This window comes from Protopterus annectens, chromosome 6.part0 (genome assembly GCF_019279795.1).
Source record: "Protopterus annectens isolate FY-2018-M chromosome 6.part0, PAN1.0, whole genome shotgun sequence".
Classification (NCBI taxonomy): domain Eukaryota; kingdom Metazoa; phylum Chordata; order Ceratodontiformes; family Protopteridae; genus Protopterus; species Protopterus annectens.
This window is the reverse complement of record NC_056737.1, coordinates 401,907,919-401,929,680: the sequence shown is the minus strand read 5'-3', so window position 1 is coordinate 401,929,680 and position 21,762 is coordinate 401,907,919. Positions and strand designations below refer to the sequence as shown.

The 21,762-nt window shown below is 37.6% G+C and overlaps 1 protein-coding gene across 2 annotated transcripts in view; it reads right to left on the bottom strand.

Annotated features, from left to right (window-relative positions):
- LOC122804338 (spectrin beta chain, erythrocytic-like) overlaps positions 1–21,762 on the bottom strand; it is a 2,132,081-nt gene that overhangs the window by 482,189 nt on the left and 1,628,130 nt on the right. For both annotated transcript variants that reach the window (XM_044074141.1, XM_044074142.1), the window contains one exon: positions 11,918–12,292. In XM_044074141.1, coding sequence (XP_043930076.1) covers positions 11,918–12,292 — 375 coding nt within the window. The remainder of the gene's footprint in view (positions 1–11,917; positions 12,293–21,762) is intronic.

Sequence of the window (21,762 nt, the reverse complement as noted above, 5' to 3'; positions counted from 1 at the left end):
TCCTCTAAAAAGGCTGCTGATGTACAGTAGGAAACAAGCATAGTTTAGTTTTAGAAAAAAATGATGGCACTCCATCAGTTCAGGATTGGTGGGGACTAAAATGGGGCTTCACAACAAAAAATAAAAAAATAGAGCAGGAAGTGATCACATCATGATACTAGCTAAGTCAAACAACTACACATCCAACAGAAATATCGAGTCATGCATATGTCCTAATCCTTTGTTTGCAGAGGAAATAACCTAAACACACCTAAAATTCTCTCTTAATACAGAGGAAACTCTTTTTAAGAGCCAACTATGCTGAAGTCACCATGAATCATAAGGTTTTGGTGATACAACATGTAGCTCACAAAGTCTAGTAGGATTCCCTGACAGATGCAGGTGAACAGCAGAAGAGAAAAACTACAGTCTGCTAAATGAGATAATGTAACTGGCAACATGAAACACTTGTACTCCAGATAAAAAAAGTAAATCCCCAGTCTTCCCCTTCTAATGTGGGGAATAACAAAACATGAAACACCTGTATTCCAGATAAAAAAAGTAAATCCCCAGTCTTCCCCTACTAATGTGGGGAATAACAAAACATGAAACACCTGTACTCCAGATAAAAAAAGTAAATCCCCAGTCTTCCCCTTCTAATGTGGGGAAAAACAAAACATGAAACACCTGTACTCCAGAAAAAAAAGTAAATCCCCAGTCTTCCTCTTCTAATGTGGGGAATAACAAAACATGAAACACCTGAACTCCAGATAAAAAAAGTAAATCCCCAGTCTTCCCCTTCTAATGTGGGGAATAACAAAACATGAAAGACTTGTACTCCAGATAAAAAAAGTAAATCCCCAGTCTTCCTCTACTAATGTGGGGAATAACAAAACATGAAACACCTGTACTCCAGATAAAAAAAGTAAATCCCCAGTCTTCCCCTACTAATGTGGGGAATAACAAAACATGAAACACCTGTACTCCAGATAAAAAAAGTAAATCCCCAGTCTTCCCCTTCTAATGTGGGGAAAAACAAAACATGAAACACCTGTACTCCAGATAAAAAAAGTAAATCCCCAGTCTTCCTCTTCTAATGTGGGGAATAACAAAACATGAAACACCTGAACTCCAGATAAAAAAAGTAAATCCCCAGTCTTCCCCTTCTAATGTGGGGAATAACAAAACATGAAAGACTTGTACTCCAGATAAAAAAAGTAAATCCCCAGTCTTCCTCTACTAATGTGGGGAATAACAAAACATGAAACACCTGTACTCCAGATAAAAAAAGTAAATCCCCAGTCTTCCCCTACTAATGTGGGGAATAACAAAACATGAAACACCTGTACTCCAGATAAAAAAAGTAAATCCCCAGTCTTCCCCTTCTAATGTGGGGAATAACAAAACATGAAAGACTTGTACTCCAGATAAAAAAAAGTAAATCCCCAGTCTTCCCCTTCTAATGTGGGGAATAACAAAACATGAAACACCTGTACTCCAGATAAAAAAAGTAAATCCCCAGTCTTCCCCTACTAATGTGGGGAATAACAAAACATGAAACACTTGTACTCCAGATAAAAAAAGTAAATCCCCAGTCTTCCCCTTCTAATGTGAGGAATAACAAAACATGAAACACCTGTACTCCAGATAAAAAAAGTAAATCCCCAGTCTTCCCGTTCTAATGTGGGGAATAACAAAATATGAAACACCTATACTCCAGATAAAAAAAGTAAATCCCCAATCTTCCCCTTCTAATGTGGGGAATAACAAAACATGAAACACCTGTACTCCAGATAAAAAAAGTAAATCCCCAGTCTTCCCCTTCTAATGTGGGGAATAACAAAACATGAAACACCTGTACTCCAGATAAAAAAAGTAAATCCCCAGTCTTCCTCTTCTAATGTGGGGAATAACAAAACATGAAACACCTGTACTCCAGATAAAAAAAGTAAATCCCCAGTCTTCCCCTTCTAATGTGGGGAATAACAAAACATGAAACACCTGTACTCCAGATAAAAAAAGTAAATCCCCAGTCTTCCCCTACTAATGTGGGGAATAACAAAACATGAAACACCTGTACTCCAGATAAAAAAAGTAAATCCCTAGTCTTCCCCTACTAATGTGGGGAATAACAAAACATGAAACACCTGTACTCCAGATAAAAAAAGTAAATCCCCAGTCTTCCCTTTCTAATGTGGGGAATAACAAAACATGAAACACCTGTACTCCAGATAAAAAAAGTAAATCCCCAGTCTTCCCCTTCTAATGTGGGGAATAACAAAACATGAAACACTTGTACTCCAGATAAAAAAAAGTAAATCCCCAGTCTTCCCCTTCTAATGTGGGGAATAACAACACATGAAACACCTGTACTCCAGATAAAAAAGTAAATCCCCAGTCTTCCCCTTCTAATGTGGGGAATAACAAAACATGAAACACCTGTACTCCAGATAAAAAAAGTAAATCCCCAGTCTTCCCCTTCTAATGTGGGGAATAACAAAACATGAAACACCTGTACTCCAGATAAAAAAAGTAAATCCCCAGTCTTCCCCTTCTAATGTGGGGAATAACAAAACATGAAACACCTGTACTCCAGATAAAAAAAGTAAATCCCCAGTCTTCCCTTCTAACGTGGGGAATAACAAAACATGAAACACCTGTACTCCAGATAAAAAAAGTAAATCCCCAGTCTTCCCCTTCTAATGTGGGGAATAACAAAACATGAAACACCTGTACTCCAGATAAAAAAAGTAAATCCCCAGTCTTCCCCTTCTAATGTAGGGAATAACAAAACATGAAACACCTGTACTCCAGATAAAAAAAGTAAATCCCCAGTCTTCCCCTTCTAATGTGGGGAATAACAAAACATGAAACACCTGTACTCCAGATAAAAAGTAAATCCCCAGTCTTCCCTTCTAACGTGGGAATAACAAAACATGAAACACCTGTACTCCAGATAAAAAAAGTAAATCCCCAGTCTTCCCCTTCTAACGTGGGGAATAACAAAACATGAAACACCTGTACTCCAGATAAAAAAAGTAAATCCCAGTCTTCCCCTTCTAATGTGGGGAATAACAAAACATGAAACACCTGTACTCCAGATAAAAAAAGTAAATCCCCAGTCTTCCCCTACTAATGTGGGGAATAACAAAACATGAAACACCTGTACTCCAGATAAAAAAAGTAAATCCCCAGTCTTCCCCTTCTAATGTGGGGAATAACAAAACATGAAACACCTGTACTCCAGATAAAAAAAGTAAATCCCCAGTCTTTCCCTTCTAATGTGGGGAATAACAAAACATCAAACACCTGTACTCCAGATAAAAAAAGTAAATCCCCAGTCTTCCCCTTCTAATGTGGGGAATAACAAAAATGCTAGACAGCAGAGCAGCCACCAGGAAAGGGCTAGCCCTATCAGCAAACCATGTTTACACTGAAAATGCAAGGTCAGCATCACACAGTTGTTGTGTCTTTCGGCTTTTCCTGGTTAGGGGTCGCCACAGCGGAACTCCGGTCCGCTAATGATTGGCAGTAGGTTTTTACGTGCCGAGTTGCCGGCCCTGACGCACAACCTTCAATGAAGGTACGCCCATTCACGCATGTCTCAACACAGAAGACGCTCTAGCTGAGAATCAAACAGGACGTCTTACTGTGAGGCGACAACGCTACCGTAGCACCACTCACACAGTAAGTTAGATAAAAGTTCCAGGTTTGCTGCAGCCTTGTATTAGTATATAGTGCATTATATAAGGGCCAAAGTGTATTAGTTCTCAAAAACAGGTACCCTGGGAATAGCGTGTAGGAAAGAGGGATACTCCTCAACAAACTGCTTCATCTCAGGGCAGAGTATAGCCAACTGATGGCCCACCACGGTAATGCACCCACGAGAGGCCACAAAGGCCCCCTTTCCAGACTTTAACCTTCTGTCACTGCAAGACTTAGATTGTCAGAAGACCATCCCTACTATCACAAATCATAAATGAGTGAAAGACTAGGAAGAAAGCCAAAAGTAATGGGAATACCAAATGGATAGTCCAAACAGGGCAAACAAATGATCAGGCAACAGAGTAAAACACGTGAAAACAAACTGCAAATATGACAAAAATCTGGAGATACCTGAAATGATGTAATACTTAAAATAACTTACTGTAAGTCAAACCCTGACAAGAACACATTAGCAGAACCTGTATACACATGAAAGCAAAATAATAAGATAAAAAGAATTCTCAACTAGTAATGAGAAATAATGAAATATAAACAGAGATATGCCAAGTTAGTCCAAACAGTACTATGTTGCAAACAAAAAGGTATAAATTACAGGACTGGAAAATATACTGAACAAGCCAGCAGCATTTGGCTAAGGTGCTATGTGATGACTAAACATGACTGATATCAGTAAATGCCTGATTTCAAAAATAATCCTCAGACAAAACAGTAGGAAATAAAGGAAGTGACAGAATAAGATATTTTCCACAATGTACTGAATTAATAATCTCTCTCTACAAAAGCAAGTTCCTTGCAGGCAAAAATAAAAAAAAGTCTAGTCTGATGCAAGAAGAAATGGTTTAAATGGAAACTTCTCCAACTGTTTCATAATTTCCAAGTCCAAAGTTGCTAAAGCCAAAGAACTGACTCAAATCTATGGCATCCTCTTTGAAGCTGCAGACGCATCCAGTGAAATATGCTCAGTCACGATTTGCTTTCATTTTATTTTAATTTATTCTTTATTGACTATGGTAAAGCAGTGATTCAATGGGGCCATTTGTAGGCTCTGCATAGGAAAGTGGAACTAGAATGATAACAGAAGAGCTGATAAGATAATATTAATACAAACAATTCACGTGCACTCAGGTAATTCTGGACTTCAAGCATGTGCTCTCTCACACACACATTTATACATACACACACACTCACTTACTGTACTTAATATAACACACTCAAAAAGGCATTTTTTGGGGGGAGATCTCAATCCTTGCACCCCTATGTGGGGGGGGCTTCACCACTCATAGTTTATATTTTCTTTCTAGCTTCACGCCAACTCAGAAAAAGAGCATTTAATCAAGAAAAATAAAAATATCTCACTTTTTTCCAGGGAACATTGCAACTGCAGATCGCAGAGAAATGTACTAACTATACAGCCAGATGTGGAAGACAGAGCCAACCTCACTAACAGAAGTACTAAGATGGACAGGTGTAATAACCACGTAACCAGGAAAACTTTCTCAGGCTGCCAAGGACCAACCCCTGTGCATACTGTGCCACAATACTGGTGCCTAGCCTCTCTAGATCTGAGATTAGAGAGCTTAACATGAGACATTTCACAATGAGACTTGAAACTTGCTTCAGCAGGGGATGAAAGGTGGGTGGGTATGTTACTAGGAATAGACCTGCTCTTTCAGATCTACTGGAAGAGCAGCAGATCTAGAAGAGCTGGTGCAGATCTACAGCTGTGGCGTGTACACACCTTCTGTATGTGATAAATGGAGGTCAGTGCTACACAGCATTAAGACTGAGTGCCAAGTTAATCCTTCTTTGTACTTTCTTTACAGAAACATATCTTTTAGAATGGTAGCTCCAAAGAAAGGCCTGGACCTGCCCATCACAGCCAAGTTATAGTAATTTGTAAGGGCATTGAGAGAAGACCCAAGTGTCTGCTGCACAAATATCATCTACAGTGGTATTACAGAGGAGGGTGTAGATGTAGCCACTGCTCTGAATGAGCGTTTCAAATAGAAGGAAGGAAAATGCTTACTGTACTTAATATAACACACTCAAAAAGGCATTGAAACTTTCTGCCTCATTTTGTGGGAGAAGACAATACAAAGCTTTCTACCTGCTTAGAAAGGCTTTCTCAGTTAACCAAAAAAAAAAAAAAAAATGAAGGTAGACATCTGCACAACGGGGGAAGATACTCTCTGTGACTGGAGCCATCAGCCTCTTTTTTCTCATTTTCAGCATGGGATAGTGGTGTCGCATGAATTTTTGCCTCCTCTATCAATTCAATGCCACTCCTGGATCTTGACAGTCATGTCAGACTGTTGTAGGTCTTCTCTAACCCAAGCCATCCTTCTCTTTGTCGACATCCTCTTTTCTTCTTGTTATCTTCCTTTCTCTCCCAAATCTACACCAGATCATCTTCTGCTTTCGTGCACATGGCCTGAACCATTGTAATCTCTTCTCTTTGACCTTCACAGCAGCTGGAGCTACTTTGCCTTCTGCTCTGATATCCTCATTTCTCCATCTGTCCCACAGTGTACATCCTCCTACCCATCTCAGGCATTTCATTTCCATCACCTCTAGCTTCCTCAACTGCTTTGTCTTCTTTAAAGGTCTGACTCCTGGGATAAAACTTGAAGATACAAGTCATGTTGTGGCAATAGATGTACAGAATATGATTAGTACCTTACAGAGAATCACAAAATGTGAATCTAATATAGCAAACTACATGCTAGCCTATAATCATAAAACAAAGCACAAAATTAGCAATTTCTCAGCTTCGGTGGTACTTTTTAGAATATTCCCCATTTACAACTCATAATTTTTTCAACATCTAAATGGCAGCTCAGATTGTCGTATTTCTAAAATAGTCTTGTCTCATGAAATTAGCCTTCCATGTTTCCCCATTCTTAAATTTGGTAACTGTACTCTCTTCATACTGCATTTGTTATAAACAAGGTCAAAGCACAATGGTAATTCTTTTCATACAAAGTTTGACAATCTCTTTTTGTTTACACTGCAGCTTGACCTTTATCTCAGACTGCAGCATGATGTCTGAAATAATTTCAAAGAATTATAACTTCCATAGAAACAATGTCTAAAATCATTCTAATTTCCAGAGCTTATCTAAACAATCCGGTCTTGGTTTGTGATTGACTGTGTAGTTGCTTGGCAAGTTTTATTTGAATTTATATTTTTATTTCTTTCCTCTGTTTTTACTGTTTATAGGAAGGAAGGGATAGCTTGCAGACATGATTTACTTTGCTTTATATTTTGTTTTAACTTTAATTTTCAGTGTTTGTTGTTAGGAAGGGACAGGTTTTAAACTCTAGCCATCCTAAGGGACCTAGTCAGCTATAAATTCATACAGACTGTGCAGATGGCAATCCAGAGCATATCTAAACAATCCTGTCTTGGTTTGCAATTTACTGATCTTTACTGTTAAAAAAGTGTGACTGTGAGCAATAGTGAACAGAAGCTACTGTGCACTTCTAAATGCAGTGTAAAGGTATTCCAGCTTTTGTGCGACTTTCACAACTTGTCAGGTCAGAGCAACAACTTTACTATAATTTAATATTTAGTTGTATATTGTTTGTATTTTTTTTTTCCTCTTAGGAGTTTTAAGTTCTGTTTGAATTCTGTGGTAACTGACTTGATTATTCTTTTCTTTATATTTTTTTATTCATTTGAAGCTGAATATGGATTCCTTAAATGTGTATGCCATTAATGATTTGCTAAAGCACAAATATCTTGTACAGTGTAATAAATGTTATGTATATTTAAAGGCAACACTTGATAACACTGGTGATCTGTGTTCCTCATGTTCAAAAGCTGGATGATTTGCTTACCAGTTTTAGTAGTAAATGTAGACTTACTGATGATGATTGCTCTTGTGCAACTGGCCCGGCTTGGAGAACCGTTGTTACATATATTAATGACTGGGCTGATAACATAGGCAAGGAGCAAATGGAACATATTTAGGAAAGGATGTATTTATTGTCTGTAAAGATCACTCAACACCTATGAAACAAGATAATGTCACTAACAAGTTTGAAATTTTGGATACAAGTATTCAGCAGTTAGAGGATTTAAAGTATATGGAAGGAAATAAAACAATGGAAGAAGTTCATAACAAATAAAGATGAGAAAGAAACTGATAAATGTCTGTAAAGCAAAGAGAATACATAGAGAATACATACTAAAAAGGACACTGCTTTGTTATGTGACACAGACTACAGGGAATGCTAACATTTATTAGAAAAACCTTCAGTCTACAGAAAAAGGCATGATTTTTCCAAAAAAGATAACAGAAAATAGAACAGAAAAAAAAAACAGACAAGGGGCAAGTGAAAATGAAGAAATCACAATTGTATGTGGAAGGATTGAAGAATATTACTGTACGAAAAAAAGAGGAGAAAGACAGATGTTGACACCATTTGGTCAAATTGTGGATGTACAAAGCCAGCTGGATGAAAATTGTATGCCTGCAAACATAGTAAGCAATGAAAATCGTGGAATTAATAAGCCTAATGGTGATGAAGATCATTCCTTTATAACAATTGCTAGAACACATATTACTGAATTAGAAGTTGAAGATTCTTCAGATCTGGTTATAAAAGTTGTTCTTGTAATTGGAGACTCAATTATTAGATGAATTAATACTTACATTTGCAGAGAAGTTAATGATCATAGAATAATATTACACTTGCCAGGATCAAAAAGGATGTAAGGCAGGTCTTAGACCACCTTAATGTAAGGAAGTATGAATCTGTTTATATTGGCTAAGTGTGGTAATGACTTTTCTTAATTATATTTACATCCCTGCACATATGTAAATAATTCAAAATAAACAACTGGATTTTTCAAATTCAATTCCCACTTTTCCTTTCTTTATTAGGTTTCATCTTTACTTCTATATTACCAAAAATACACCTCTAATACCTTTCTTTACAACTGAATAGGAAGCATATAGCTCTCCTAAATGCTTTAACTTCCCTAACATAACAGAATATGTTAAACTTTCTTTGTAAAGGGCAAATCATACATATTCCATGCTCTTGTAACTCGTAATAAATGTTCCCATTGTTTCTCATTACCTTCACAATACCAAAATGTATAACTAATATTTCCACTTCTGTAATACTAAAATACACTTCTCCTTCCTGCACTACATCATTTATTCTTCTTCTTACTTATTAACCCTATTTTTGTGGGTCTACTTCATTTCACTGAAAGCTCACTTCACTCAAAACTCATTTGACTGAAACTCATTTTGTTGAAAGTTATATATGGCCTTTTCTCCACTGCAGTGCGATCCTGGAGTTAGTATATAAAGTAAGGGGGGTGGGGAGCACAGCCCCCACACTAGGGGCTGTGGGGGGCATAGCCCCCCACCTATTTTAAATGTTTTAAACAATAAACATAAATACTTATAAATCCAAAGAATAACTCTTTCCAGATGACAACATATAACCAAACTATGTGGGGGCCTATGCCCCCACACCTTCAAATGTGGGGGGCTGTGCCCCCCTTACTTTATATACTAACTCCAGGATTGCACTACAGTGGGGAAAAGGCCATATACAACTTTCAACAAAATAAGTTTCAGTCAAATGAGTTTTCAGTGAAGTGAGCTTTCAGTGAATTGTGCGCGGCCAAGTGAGTTTCAGTGAAATGAGCTGTCAGTGAAATGAAGTAGACCCTATTTTTCCTAATAAATGCATTATTTCATAATGTCATTTGCATACACTATTTTTCAATATCACCACAAAATCATCCACATAACTCAGTACTAAAGGTAACAACTCTCCCCTAATAACTTAATCTTGCACTTTTCATTACATTTTCCATGCTACCTAAAGCCCCATGCTAATTCTGCAGCCTTGCTTTACCCTTGTCTAAATCTTTATTTCTTATCCACACATTCCCTGAAGGTTTTATCCTTAAATCTCTATAAATCGACTTTAAAAAAATATTTTTTTTCTGGTATCTCATACTGTTTCATAAAATCCATTGCTATTATAACTGACACTATCACAACCTTTTATTAAATGACATACAACTAGCTTTCTCTCTGTTCCTCCTCCTTTTATCTCATACACTGTTTCCTTTACTAAAATCAACATCCCTTTTATATTCTTCCTCTGTATTCATATACTCCATCTCTTAATACATCCTCTATAATTTTATAACTTTCTTAACCCTACTTTGCAAAACAGCAATTATGAGCTTATAATATATATTCACTAAAGTAACAGGCATCCAATTTTCCATTGTGTTTTTATCATTTCTTTTATATAGCAATTTTAATGCAAATTTGATGGGTAAGCACTAAAATCATAAAAAAGAGAACTGTGCATCAAGTTCATATCGCAAGTTAGCAGATCTAAGGGCTGGCACCTGTGTGTTTGGGATACAAATTATTAATATCCTAAAGATCTCGGCAAGGTTTAAACCTGTATGTAAATCCTACTTACAGACAGTACAAACCTGTTTATCTCCAAATAACCTTTTTTATTTTGAACAGAGCTTTCAGTGATTGGCTCCTTTTAAGTTTCTCCTATGTTATTCACTTTCATTAAAATCTACATCCTGACCCGGGCAATAGTAAGGAACAGTTCTCAAGGCTTAACTAAATAAATTGAGAAGAATATCAGGAGAATATATAAACACAACTTATAAAATATGCCTTTTCTACAGGTGACATGGAAGAATGGTTCTTCCTTCTCTTGCTGTTAGACCCAGAGGACTTCTTCAATACCTTTTGAAGTTCTCTACCCTGCATTCTACAATGATATGCACTGCCCCCTAAAGGGACCAATGTTGCGCTACAATGTTCTGTACTCACTACCAGAATTCCTTTTGTTAGCAGTTTATACTCTATTGCGGTTTACAGTGAGAACAGGGAGATGGATTGAACCCTCATCAGTTTAAGACTTAGTAGGTATGACAGTGATAGACCCTCCACTAAGGAAACATCTTCATATTCCATTGCTCTGACTTCCAGGATTACCCTAGGTTATTTAGAAGCCAGTAGCATGGTTGATACCAACAAATATGCCCTTTTAATGAAGTATGTATGGGGCATTAATGTTAATGGACAATATGAAGGCACTGAGATGGCAGACTGCAAACCCCTTTTTATATGAGTTATCAAAATATTTGTGCCAATTGACCCTGATCCCTGAAGTCTGTAGGTAAAGATTCAACTTTCACCTTTAAAGATTATTCCCCCTTTTCAATAATTTAGATTTTTTTCTGCTTTTGCTGGTTGTAGATGCTTAATGGAAAACGCTTCTTGGATTTATTTTCTAGAGATATAAGGCATATTTCTGTTAAATGGTTAATGAAAAAAAGTATCTTGGAATGCTTTCCTGCAAAAAGAATTGAACACCTTCTGTCTTCTAATTGTAATGGTCTGTTTAAATTTAGCATAGTCTCACTCTCTTAAATGTTAAAGACTGAGCCCAAACAAAAAGAGACCAGCGTTACTCTTCAGCTGCTGTCTGCCTGTAATACACACACGTATGACTGCTTTCAAAGTCATGCTCCAGTCATTTCTTGGGAATTTGACCAAAACTGCAAATTAGGACAAATGAATGCAACAAAATTCTTCCAGAACAGCAGGATGTAACAGTTTTAGATGTGACTAAAACGAATGAAGAGAATGCAAAGTAATGCAGCTTATGTACAGATCTTGTGTCACCTACGTCAGTAGGTAGCAGGCCGAACTCTTACATTGGCTGCTGGTGGAGAAAAGCCACTACCTTCAGAGGTTCTGCTGAGTAGAAAATTAGACACTGGAAGATTGGTAACCAAATGTAATGATTTACTGTTATAGTATCCCTCCCAGAAGATAATCACCCTTTACTGGCAAATTGGTCTTAGGACAGATAGCAAACTGTAAGCAGACAATGTACCTCACGCCATCAGTGTGCCTTCACATTTCTAAAAATGCATGAAAAGTACAGATAAGTGCATGTGCATATAACCATCCTTTTACACAGTGGTTGAAGAGTAGATGCTTAGCAGTACTGCTCTGAAGTGTGTAATAATTCTTATTTCAAAAAGCATGCTGGTTGTTTGGCTACTCTAAATGTATATACAGATACAGCATTCACACTTTCCGCTCTAGCAAAGGCATGGCTGAAAAGGGTCTGAGAAGACCAGTTCACTTAGTTAAATAAAATAAGTGTAAGTAAACAAAAAAATAAATAAGTACCTTAGTTCCAAGGGTATGGATATCACGCTCAAAAGAAGTATGCATTCTATGAAAGGCCTCTGCTGTGTTCACATCCACACCTAACTCCTTGGGCAGCTGCTGACGTTTGTCTTCAATCAGAGCTAGGATTTCATTGCCATCACAGAAGTACTTATGCAGATCATAGGATGCAGTCAGCAGTTGTAAGCGTGTGTCTATCAGCTCCAGGAGGTCTGCCCAGCTCTCATTCAGATTATCCTTCCAGTCCGCCATGGTGACAGCTTCAAAATGGCCAGCATCAATGAGCTCATCAATCAGGATGTTCACATTATCTACTCGCTCCTGTCCAATAGCACCAGTGTCTCTTGCAAACTCCCGAAATTTATCCCTCAGAAGCTGTAAAAGTGGAAAAACGATTTATGACCAAACTATTCATCAGACCAAATGTTTTCATAACAAGCATCAATTCAGCTACAGTGCTAGAGAAGCAAACCATACTCAATGCATTTTTTGTAAATGCAGCTGTGCTACAGTGTAAAAACAGCAGAGTATTAAACATGACACATAACAGGAAGACAGAGACTGTATTTTTCCTCCCCTTTCCTTGTCTGGTAGCATCATTAAACAGTCTCATGAATAATGCTATATTTGCTCCAGGCTGGAAAGCTAAGGTAAACGTTTTATCCATTTCAAAATATAAAGAATAGAACATGTTCCCTTGATGTAGTTTTTGCTGCTGCACAAAGCAAGAAAGTCTTAAAATACTATACCTTTGTGGAGAAGAAAAAAATTATCACTTTTATCTTTCGTTCAAGAAACTTCATTATAATAACCAGAGAAGGCAAGCATTTGTAAGTTGCCAAGTTTTGATGTACAATGGTGAGGGACTATAGTAAGATGACAAAACAGATGAGAAACATAAGTGCAGAACAATATGCATTAACACTAAGAAGTATTCTCCAAAATTAAGGGGCATACAGCTAATTACACTATGATGCTTCATTGTTACTATACTTTAATACATTCCACATTTATTTTTGCAGAGGCTGCCAGCATTCACAGAGCACAAACATGCTCCAGATTTAAATTCCATACATGTTGATTACAAGCTAAAACTAGTTCATTCCCAACTTCCAATTAAGGCACCAAGAAACGAATACTGGATATTCAAGAGCGTATCGTGAACTTATTTATTTGTCTCTGTTTAACTGGAAAATCCAAATGGGATAAAACCATTTTGTAGTGGTGGCCCAGGGAGGAAAGCTCCACATTTAACACCAGTTTTGACATATACATAAAATACACTTACATGACATCAAAAGGAATACAAAATAAAGGTCAGTATACACACATGACAGAAAAAAAAGCTTTACAGTAGTGTACATAAACAATTTAGGAACAGAGGATGTACATTGCTTGCATACTGTAGTTATATACAGTGCTGAACATTCATAATGGGAGGGTGGCCTAATGGTTAAGTTGTTTACCTTATAGACACAAGGAGCAGGGTTTGATTCTCACATTTTAGCCTAGTAGTAACCTATGAACATATTAGACATAGACACAAGCTTGTACATAGCAAAGAGCTACAAATTGCAAAATCTATTTTATTATTACCTGTGATTTCTAGCAATTAAATAATGAAAAGAAGAGGCACCTTAACTTTGGAAATACTAGAAATGGGGAATGTAGTTGATAATGAAATATAGTATGATATGTTAGTAGTGGAGCAAGTATTACACTTAATACTGAAGTACAGTAATTAGGAAAGTCAGAATGGTCGGAGCTACTGGGACTATTATAAGGAATGTTAGATTTAGATAGATGTCAAGAGAGAGTGATGAAACTGTGACACAGGGAGGACAATGGGGATAGTGGTTAATCTAATGGAGAGAAAAGGAGAGATTGGGTCTTGTCACTTAAAGCTTTTGATTGATACAATGTATGCAAACAAAGCTTCTCCTTGTGTTTTAGTGAGCATCTTTCTAGCCTGATATAAACAAAGGTTGAAGTGGAAAAAAAAACAAGTGTTTGGAGAAAAGGTAGCAGTTTAGACATTATTATGAACAAATATTGTGAATATTGATTTCACATTAAATTTAAAAGTGAGATGAAGAACATCATACATAATGGAACATGATTTTAGAGTTGATAGAAATCAACAGAGGTGAGGTACCAATAATGTATCTGAAAGAGGTGGTATGACCCAAGCAGCACTTTTTGTAATGGAAGTAAACGTCTAGAGACAGGTCTATTATAAGCAAGGATGAAAAGAGAGATGGTGGGGCTCCCAGTAGGCTGGGAAGTTGAATGTTTGCTTTCCTTACCTCTTCAGGCGAGGGAACAAGTACTTAGTAATTTTAAAAGCCTTCCATAGTTTTCAATCCTGCCCGATTTCAATAAGAAGTCTGACAAAACACAGTGAATGCTAATGAGAAGGAGAACCAAACTTAAGAAGTGTGTTTCTTTAACCAAGAAGCCAGTCATTGGACAGACTAATATGGCAGCAATTTTGGAGCCAGAGGAGTCTGCCGCACAGACAAGGCTGGACACATTGCATAGTGCCGTATTGAAAGTTGACTCTTCCCATGAGGAGTATGTCAAAGTGAAAAATAAATGGCTTGATGAGGCTGAAGAAGGATTAAATGCTCAATCACAAACAATTGTTGTACTGGAAAAGAGTGATGCGACTATTAAAGAGATGTTAGCCACATAGGAATTATGGCAGTAGGAAGTCAGCAGTACACTGGTTGATTTGGAATATCAGGCACATAAATGAAAATTTAAGATTTACTGGAATATCAGATGAGGCTCATGGGCTGGACTATATGCTTTTTATAAAAGAGAGACTTCGGGATTGGATTGGGGAGCTTACTGGATAGAATTTGATTTACAGATTCCACAGGGTATATGCATCGGCTGTACCGAGAAATAAGAAGCCCAGACCAGTTGTTAAATTTCAAAAACTATACTCTAAAAGAAAGATTGCCTTTCCTTCTTTGACAGAAGGGTAAGGTAATAAAGATGGGTGATGTTTCAAATTTATCTAGAAAATGATTACTCATCGGCTATTAAGGTTCATAGGTGTATAACAGGCTTACAACCATTCAGGCTTTTATAAGCCTAGCCATGCAACTCAAATGTATCCCACAAGTTTTTGTGCCTCAGAGGTTATTCTAAGGGATATATGTTAGCTAGGACATGATTTAATAGATACCACTGTCTATCACAGACATGGGTGCCAGACCTAGGGTGAATTTTTGAGTTCCCATTCACTGACCCTGGTTACATTTGAGTATGTTTAGGGAATTGCTCTGCTTCATGCAAATGGGAAATCTATTCCACGGAAAGGAACTTCTCAGAGATACATACCTGCACAGCCAACATGTTCTATGTATGTCATAAGCAAAGAGTAGGTCCTTAGATCTTGTAGTTCTAATGCTGTTTGTTCTGTAGATATGCAAAAAGTTCATCAGAGTGGGATCCAAGGATGCCTTGCATATCAGGCATAGATCATCTCTCAGAAGTCAGTAGGAAACAGAGTATATAGAGGCAGGGCTTTGAGGCAATCTGTATAGGACATTGTGCTTATGCCCTGTATTCTTTTTGTGAAGAACCTCTGTAGATGTTCCGGTTGTTGCATGTGCCTGGTACATACCAAAGGGAGTATTATACTCAATAAGTTGTTTGATGAGGGGACAAATACAGAACCACAATGACATCCCTGGACCTAGATTACATGCCCTTACTTATACTTTGGGTGATACAAAATGACTTTCTTACTACCTTAGACACATGTTGGTTAAAGGCCAGTTTACTATACACGTAATTCCCAAATCCCTGACTACTGGGTCTAGGGGCCTCTTAGGGGTGTTTTATCAGTGAGGTAGTCTCCAAGAGTGGCAGACTTCTCAAAAGGTACTATTATGCATTTTTTGGCACTGTGTTTTAAGCTATGTTTTTGGCACAGGTTGGTGTTAGACCTTTCTGTAAGATGTTAGTATCTTGGGAGGAATTCTATGACTGCTCCTAGTATGCAATCATCTGCAAGCTTGGTCAGACAGAGGTCCTTGAGATTGGCCTTGACTTCTGAGAAGTAGATGTTACAGTAGAGTGGACTCAGCACACAGCCCTGAGGTATTCCTGCTAGTGACCAGCCTCTTTGTGGAGGTGGTCTCCCCAATCCTAACTTCCTGGGTTCTATCTGTGAGGCAGCTGGCTATCCAGTATGTTGCTTAGGGGTTTATGCTGAATTCTATGAGTTTGTTTAAAATGCCTGAGTGGGGTATTAGGTCAAATGATTTAGCCTGGTCAAGGTAGGCTATATGCACTGATTTGCCCTTGTCCATTGCCTTGGTGACCTTCTGAAAAATGTCCAACAGGTTTAGTAGGCATCACCTGCCTTCGATGAAACCAAACTGGGTGGGGTCAAGGGCCTGAAGGTTTGCTATGTCACTGTTTATTTCCATGACAATTCTCTCCATGACTTTGAGACTAGTCTGACTAATGGGTATTTCCTAGGATCTGTTGATGGTCTGCTCTTGTGCAGAGGGATGACTGTTGCAGTCCTCCATTCATGAGGCACAAGGCCTGTTCAGAAGGTATAGTTGAGTAGTGACTCCAGTGGCCCCGACAGGTAATATTTCAAACTATTTAAGAGGCATCCTGGGATATTATCAGGGCCCACTGAAGCTGTGTTCTTGGTCTTGGTGTACTCAACTATGACCTGCTAAACATTGACAGTTGGAGGGTAATGTTAGACAATATTTCTCTGAGAATTGGCTCGGGGTCGAGTGGGGATAAAGTTGGAGCTGAATTTGTCAGCCACTAGATTTGCTATACCTTCTGGTTCTGTGAATGTTGCTCCATCTATAACCAGTTTGGCACACATATACCCTTCAGGAAAAAGCAATTTATTCCAGCAATGTTCTAAGTTTATAAGAGCAATATGTAATATTTATCCTTCAAAAAATACATGATAAAGTAAAACCTCTTCTAGCAATTTTCTAAACTTATATGCTGTCCCTTTTGAGTTTATTTGTTGTGGTCCATATTTCTTGTGCTTAGAGGTTTGTCCAGATTTTTGCCTCATGGTTTTGGTCTGTTCCTCAAAGAATTTGTAGTCTTCTGGCAAATCACTATAATGACATACATCTGAGTTTGAGATGTCATACCCTTCAGAAAATGCACACTAACGCAAATCCTGTTATTCTATCAACTTTCTAAGTTTGCAAGAGCAATATTTAAAATCTGCCCCTATTTTCGGGCCTTTGTCTCCCATTATTTTAAGCTTTGTCCAGCTTTCTTGAGCTAAGATTTTAAGGAATGGTTGAAAGGCTGAAGCCTTAAATAATGACAGACATTTGAGATTGCCTTCATATCCTTGAGAAAAATGCATGACAAAACAAAGACTGTTACTTTAGCAACTTTCTGATATTGTAAGTATTAATATCTGTCCTTGATCTTGGCCCTTTGTCCCCCTATGATTGATGCAGTCCAGATTTCTTGTGCTAAAAGTTTGACATGTATGGTGATGTTGTCTAGACTGCAGCTGAGGTGACAGCAGTTTATCATGGTGTGAAACTGAATCACTCATATGTATCCAAGAACTGTGGAGGCAAGCTTGCACATTTACCCAGACTCTACTGTGGCTTTGAAGTTCAGCTGTGGAAAGTCAAATCTGAGACCATTGTAATGAATGTTCCTTCTGCAGGAACTTGGCACTTCCTGTTTCTCACTGGGATCAGATGCTTGCAATAAAAGGAACAGAAAAATGTTCTCCTCGGTTACTCAGTGCTTCACTCACAGCCATGGTACACAACATACTAGATTTCTATGAGGATCATAATGAAAGTTCTGAATTCATCTTTACAAGAATAAAAGACTTTCTTATGCATAAAGGACTGAAGGTACACAACTTGTCTATCTATGCTGCAGACAATGTCTCAGTAAATTATGGAAAACACAGGTCTGTTTTTAAGCATCTGAAAGCTGAGGTGTCTCACAGCACTGCAGCAAACTGTTTGTGCCATGTAATACATAACTAAAAAGCATGCAAGCAAGGTTCTTAAAATGTTTTATGTGGAGATGCTGGTTTTGAAAGTGCAAAGTGAGTATTCAACATGTGCAAAAAAATGTCACTGTTGAAGGACTTCTTTCCTAGCCCAAGACTTTATGGAGATCATAAAGCATGTTGTGACAAGGTGGCTGCCTTTGTTCCCAGCTGTGGCTAGGCTAGTAGAATGGTGGTCCTGAATTAAAAAACATTTTATTACCCAAGGGCCTGAGGAGTGTCATCTACTTATCTGGAGACTGATGGAGGCTAATGAAGGTGGCATCACCGAGAATAACTTTGAAGCAGAGTGCTACATACATTTCATGCACTACATCCTGCAGATATTGCACAAGTCTATAGCAAAACTTGAAAGTAATATGCTCTCTGCTCCAGAGTTGTACTCAAGTGATGATGAATCTTATAGATGGGTTGAAGAGAAAGCTAAGATGACCAGGTTGTTGGCGCTAAAGCACTTCACTCCAGCTGTGGTACAGCAGGTCTGTAAGGACTTCTGCAATTTTTATGCTAAAGCACTTTGTCACCTGCAGAAGTGGTCTGACTTTGATAATAACCCCTTTAAAGCTATGCAGGTCTTCAGCCTCCAACAGCCTGTAACTTGGTCAGAACTGTGCACAGCTGCAGATGATTTCAAATCGAATGTGAACTCACTTTACTTAGACTACATCACTTTAACAGCTGTACTGCCAGCCCTATTACAAGTGACAGAGCGGGCATCTGTAAGTGATCTCTGGGTGATTTTTTTTTTTTAATAAGAGCCCAGACTGCAAAACACTTTACAGAATGGTGGAGTTTGCCCTTTTAATTCCCCCACCAATAGCTTTATGAATAGGTTTTTCACTTATGGGAAATGCATGGACTGATACAAGGAACAGAATGCTTGTATCTCTCATTAAGGCTGAGATGCAAGTCAAGTTAAATTTTAACATAAGTTGTTCCCAATTTTATGCATTCATAAAAGGTAACTAGAGGCTGCCAGATCAAATGCAAAATATAGCTTCTAGTATAAGCAATGATCATATAAAGTGGCCTGTTCTTGCTGGAAAACTTCATTATATATAAAATTGTAAACCCAGATCATGATTTGTTTCACTTTTTCTATAAAGTTAGTGATGTGGCCATGATTTTATATTCAGTTCCCCATGCTTCTTTATCTTTTGTCCTGTGTGGTATCATTTGGATATACTGTTGTGTACAGTGAACCCTTAACAATGTAATGCCTTGAATGAATTACAGATAAATAAAGTTGTTAACTTTACCATCTTCTAATACATTGTATACGTCTTGCATATAGTAACTGCATATGGTATTCAATCAAGACATATGCTGATGGGTGTGGTTAGCTAAAAGGATGTGTGGCTTCTAAATGGAATCTGTGTGACTAGATTATGCACAGTGTGAAGCTTGTTTGTCAGTAAATGGCACCAAGGAAAAATGGCAACTCTAATGACAGCTGTGATAGGGAGATATGTTTGTTGTACTGCTATGTTTCCATGTTTGCCAGCCAGGTGGTCAGGACTGAAGTGTCTTTAAGACTTCTTAAATATTAGCATTTAGTAAGTGTAATCATAAGGCATAATACATTTTTGACCACAAAGAAGAAAGTGGTCTAGCCAAAGACAGTTAACAGGGACTTGGGGACTGATAAAAAGTGTTTGTTTTAAAAGTGGAACCAGTTATTGTTATTAATTTTTGTTATTAATTTGTTCCATGTTAATGCAAATGATCAAGTTTTACAGTTTTGAGTTTAGACGTTGCTTTAACTATTGTGTTATTGTGACTATTTTTGTCATACAAGGGGTCAATACTACCAACATGAGGTGCAGTACTACTGCTAAAATAAAGAGTTGCTGTTATAAAGGTATGAGTACACCTTTTGGTGAGGGTGAATAGGTGCATTAACTGTGTTGTCAGGGAAAGTGAATAGCTTAAATCGATGCCCGTAAGTGAAGTCAGGTTATTATGTATTTGCACAAAGTCCTGACAAACATGGTAATGTTGCTTGAGACCCAAATGAATATGGATGAATATAGAGCCTTCTTATGTAGAGATTATGAGTAGATCTATTATGCAAATTGGAATGATCAGGCAAACAAAGAACTAATCATCAAAGTCAAAAAGGGGACCTCAATATTGATAGAAGAAGAGGTGAAGCACCATGCAGGAAGGTGTGTAGCTGTTGGGGGAGAAGGGTTACCCTGGTCTGTACCTATGTTCCCCAAAAATCTAAGTGGAGTTATGGGCAGTTTGTCTCAGACAATGGCTTTTCGCCAGCTAATCTTACTGATGGCAGACAATTGGAATGTTGTTTCTTTGCCTCAGGTTGTATCTGAATGCCCAAGAAAGTAAATGTGAAAAGAGATGGCCTGCAACTGAGTAAATATTTCAAGTTAATGGGATTAGAAGATGTAGCTGATGAGGGTAACAATCACAAATTCATTAACCCCTCCCTGTTCAACAACATATGGTACCTCATGCAGAACAAAATCATAATGTAATAACAACACAACAATAATGTAGGGGGTTCATGTACACATCTGATATCACTATTGGGCCACTTCCCACTATAAATTATGGTGAGACAACTGGGGCGTGACACAGAATTCTCCATTGCTGACTTCTGTAATGGATATATTACTTCAATGCTTATTAATGCTTATTTTAATATACTTTCAGCTTAAAACTACTGCAACAGTTTCTTATTTTTCTTTTACTCATCTGAAAAGGATCACTTGAATTTTGTTAAAGTTCATTAGAACTTAGCAAGCAGATGGAATTTTTTTAAAATCATTTAATCATGAAAGAAAGTAATGCACCTTACATGGAATACCTCTGAGATAAGCCTGCTGAAAGTAAACACAAACTATGTCACGATTGTAGCATGAGAAATGTTTTAAGCTATCATCCCACATGCATACCATTTTATCTGTTTACTCCTTTCATCCTTGAAAATGTGTGTATGTGTATTATCATAACTTGGGAAAGCTTTGAACTTTGTGTGAACCAGCTTGTTTTTTTCCTGTTTTGAATAAAATGGTTTGCATCTGTGCATATGGTTGAATCACTCTATTACTGAGACACTCCGAATCATGATACTGTATGTTAATAATATATATTAATAAATGGTGTGTTTGCATCCAGAATCTGACAGTCTGTGTATTGAATTGAAGAGCTGCATGACATTATGTGTTAACAAGTATTTCTTTTCAGCTGGTGCCGTAACTTGGATGGTCCTAACCAAGATTTATTTGTTTTACTTCACATCACTAAAGTCTGTGGCAGGGATCTCTTCAACAAATACAAGGCTCCCATTTCAGTAACTGTTTTTAACTTACATTTTGCCTTTGAGTTCCTGTGGGTTTCAGTGACATAAATGCAGCTTTGGATTGTGTGCACATTATTGCACTGGTGAATGCAGTCTATGTTTAGGCTTATATTCACAATTGTGAGGTTCCTCTTTTTGGCATATATTTATTTTATTTATTTATTTCAGTTTGATTACCTGGGAGGTCCACTGGGCATTCGTAGCCTGTTTTCAGTTGAGGCCCGGGGAGAAAAGCTCCAAAACAAGGAATTACTACCGTTCAAATATTTTGTTTACAAAAAGTAATTTCAATGAACATGCAAAGTCATAGGCACTCTGAATTACAAAAATAATTTCAATGAACATGCAAAGTCATAGGCACTCTGAATTACAAATATCAGGTAGTTACAAACAGAGGAAACACTAACAATTCCAATTTTGTTTAGGGAGAAAGGCATCACATGATGATATTACATGTTTTACTATGTA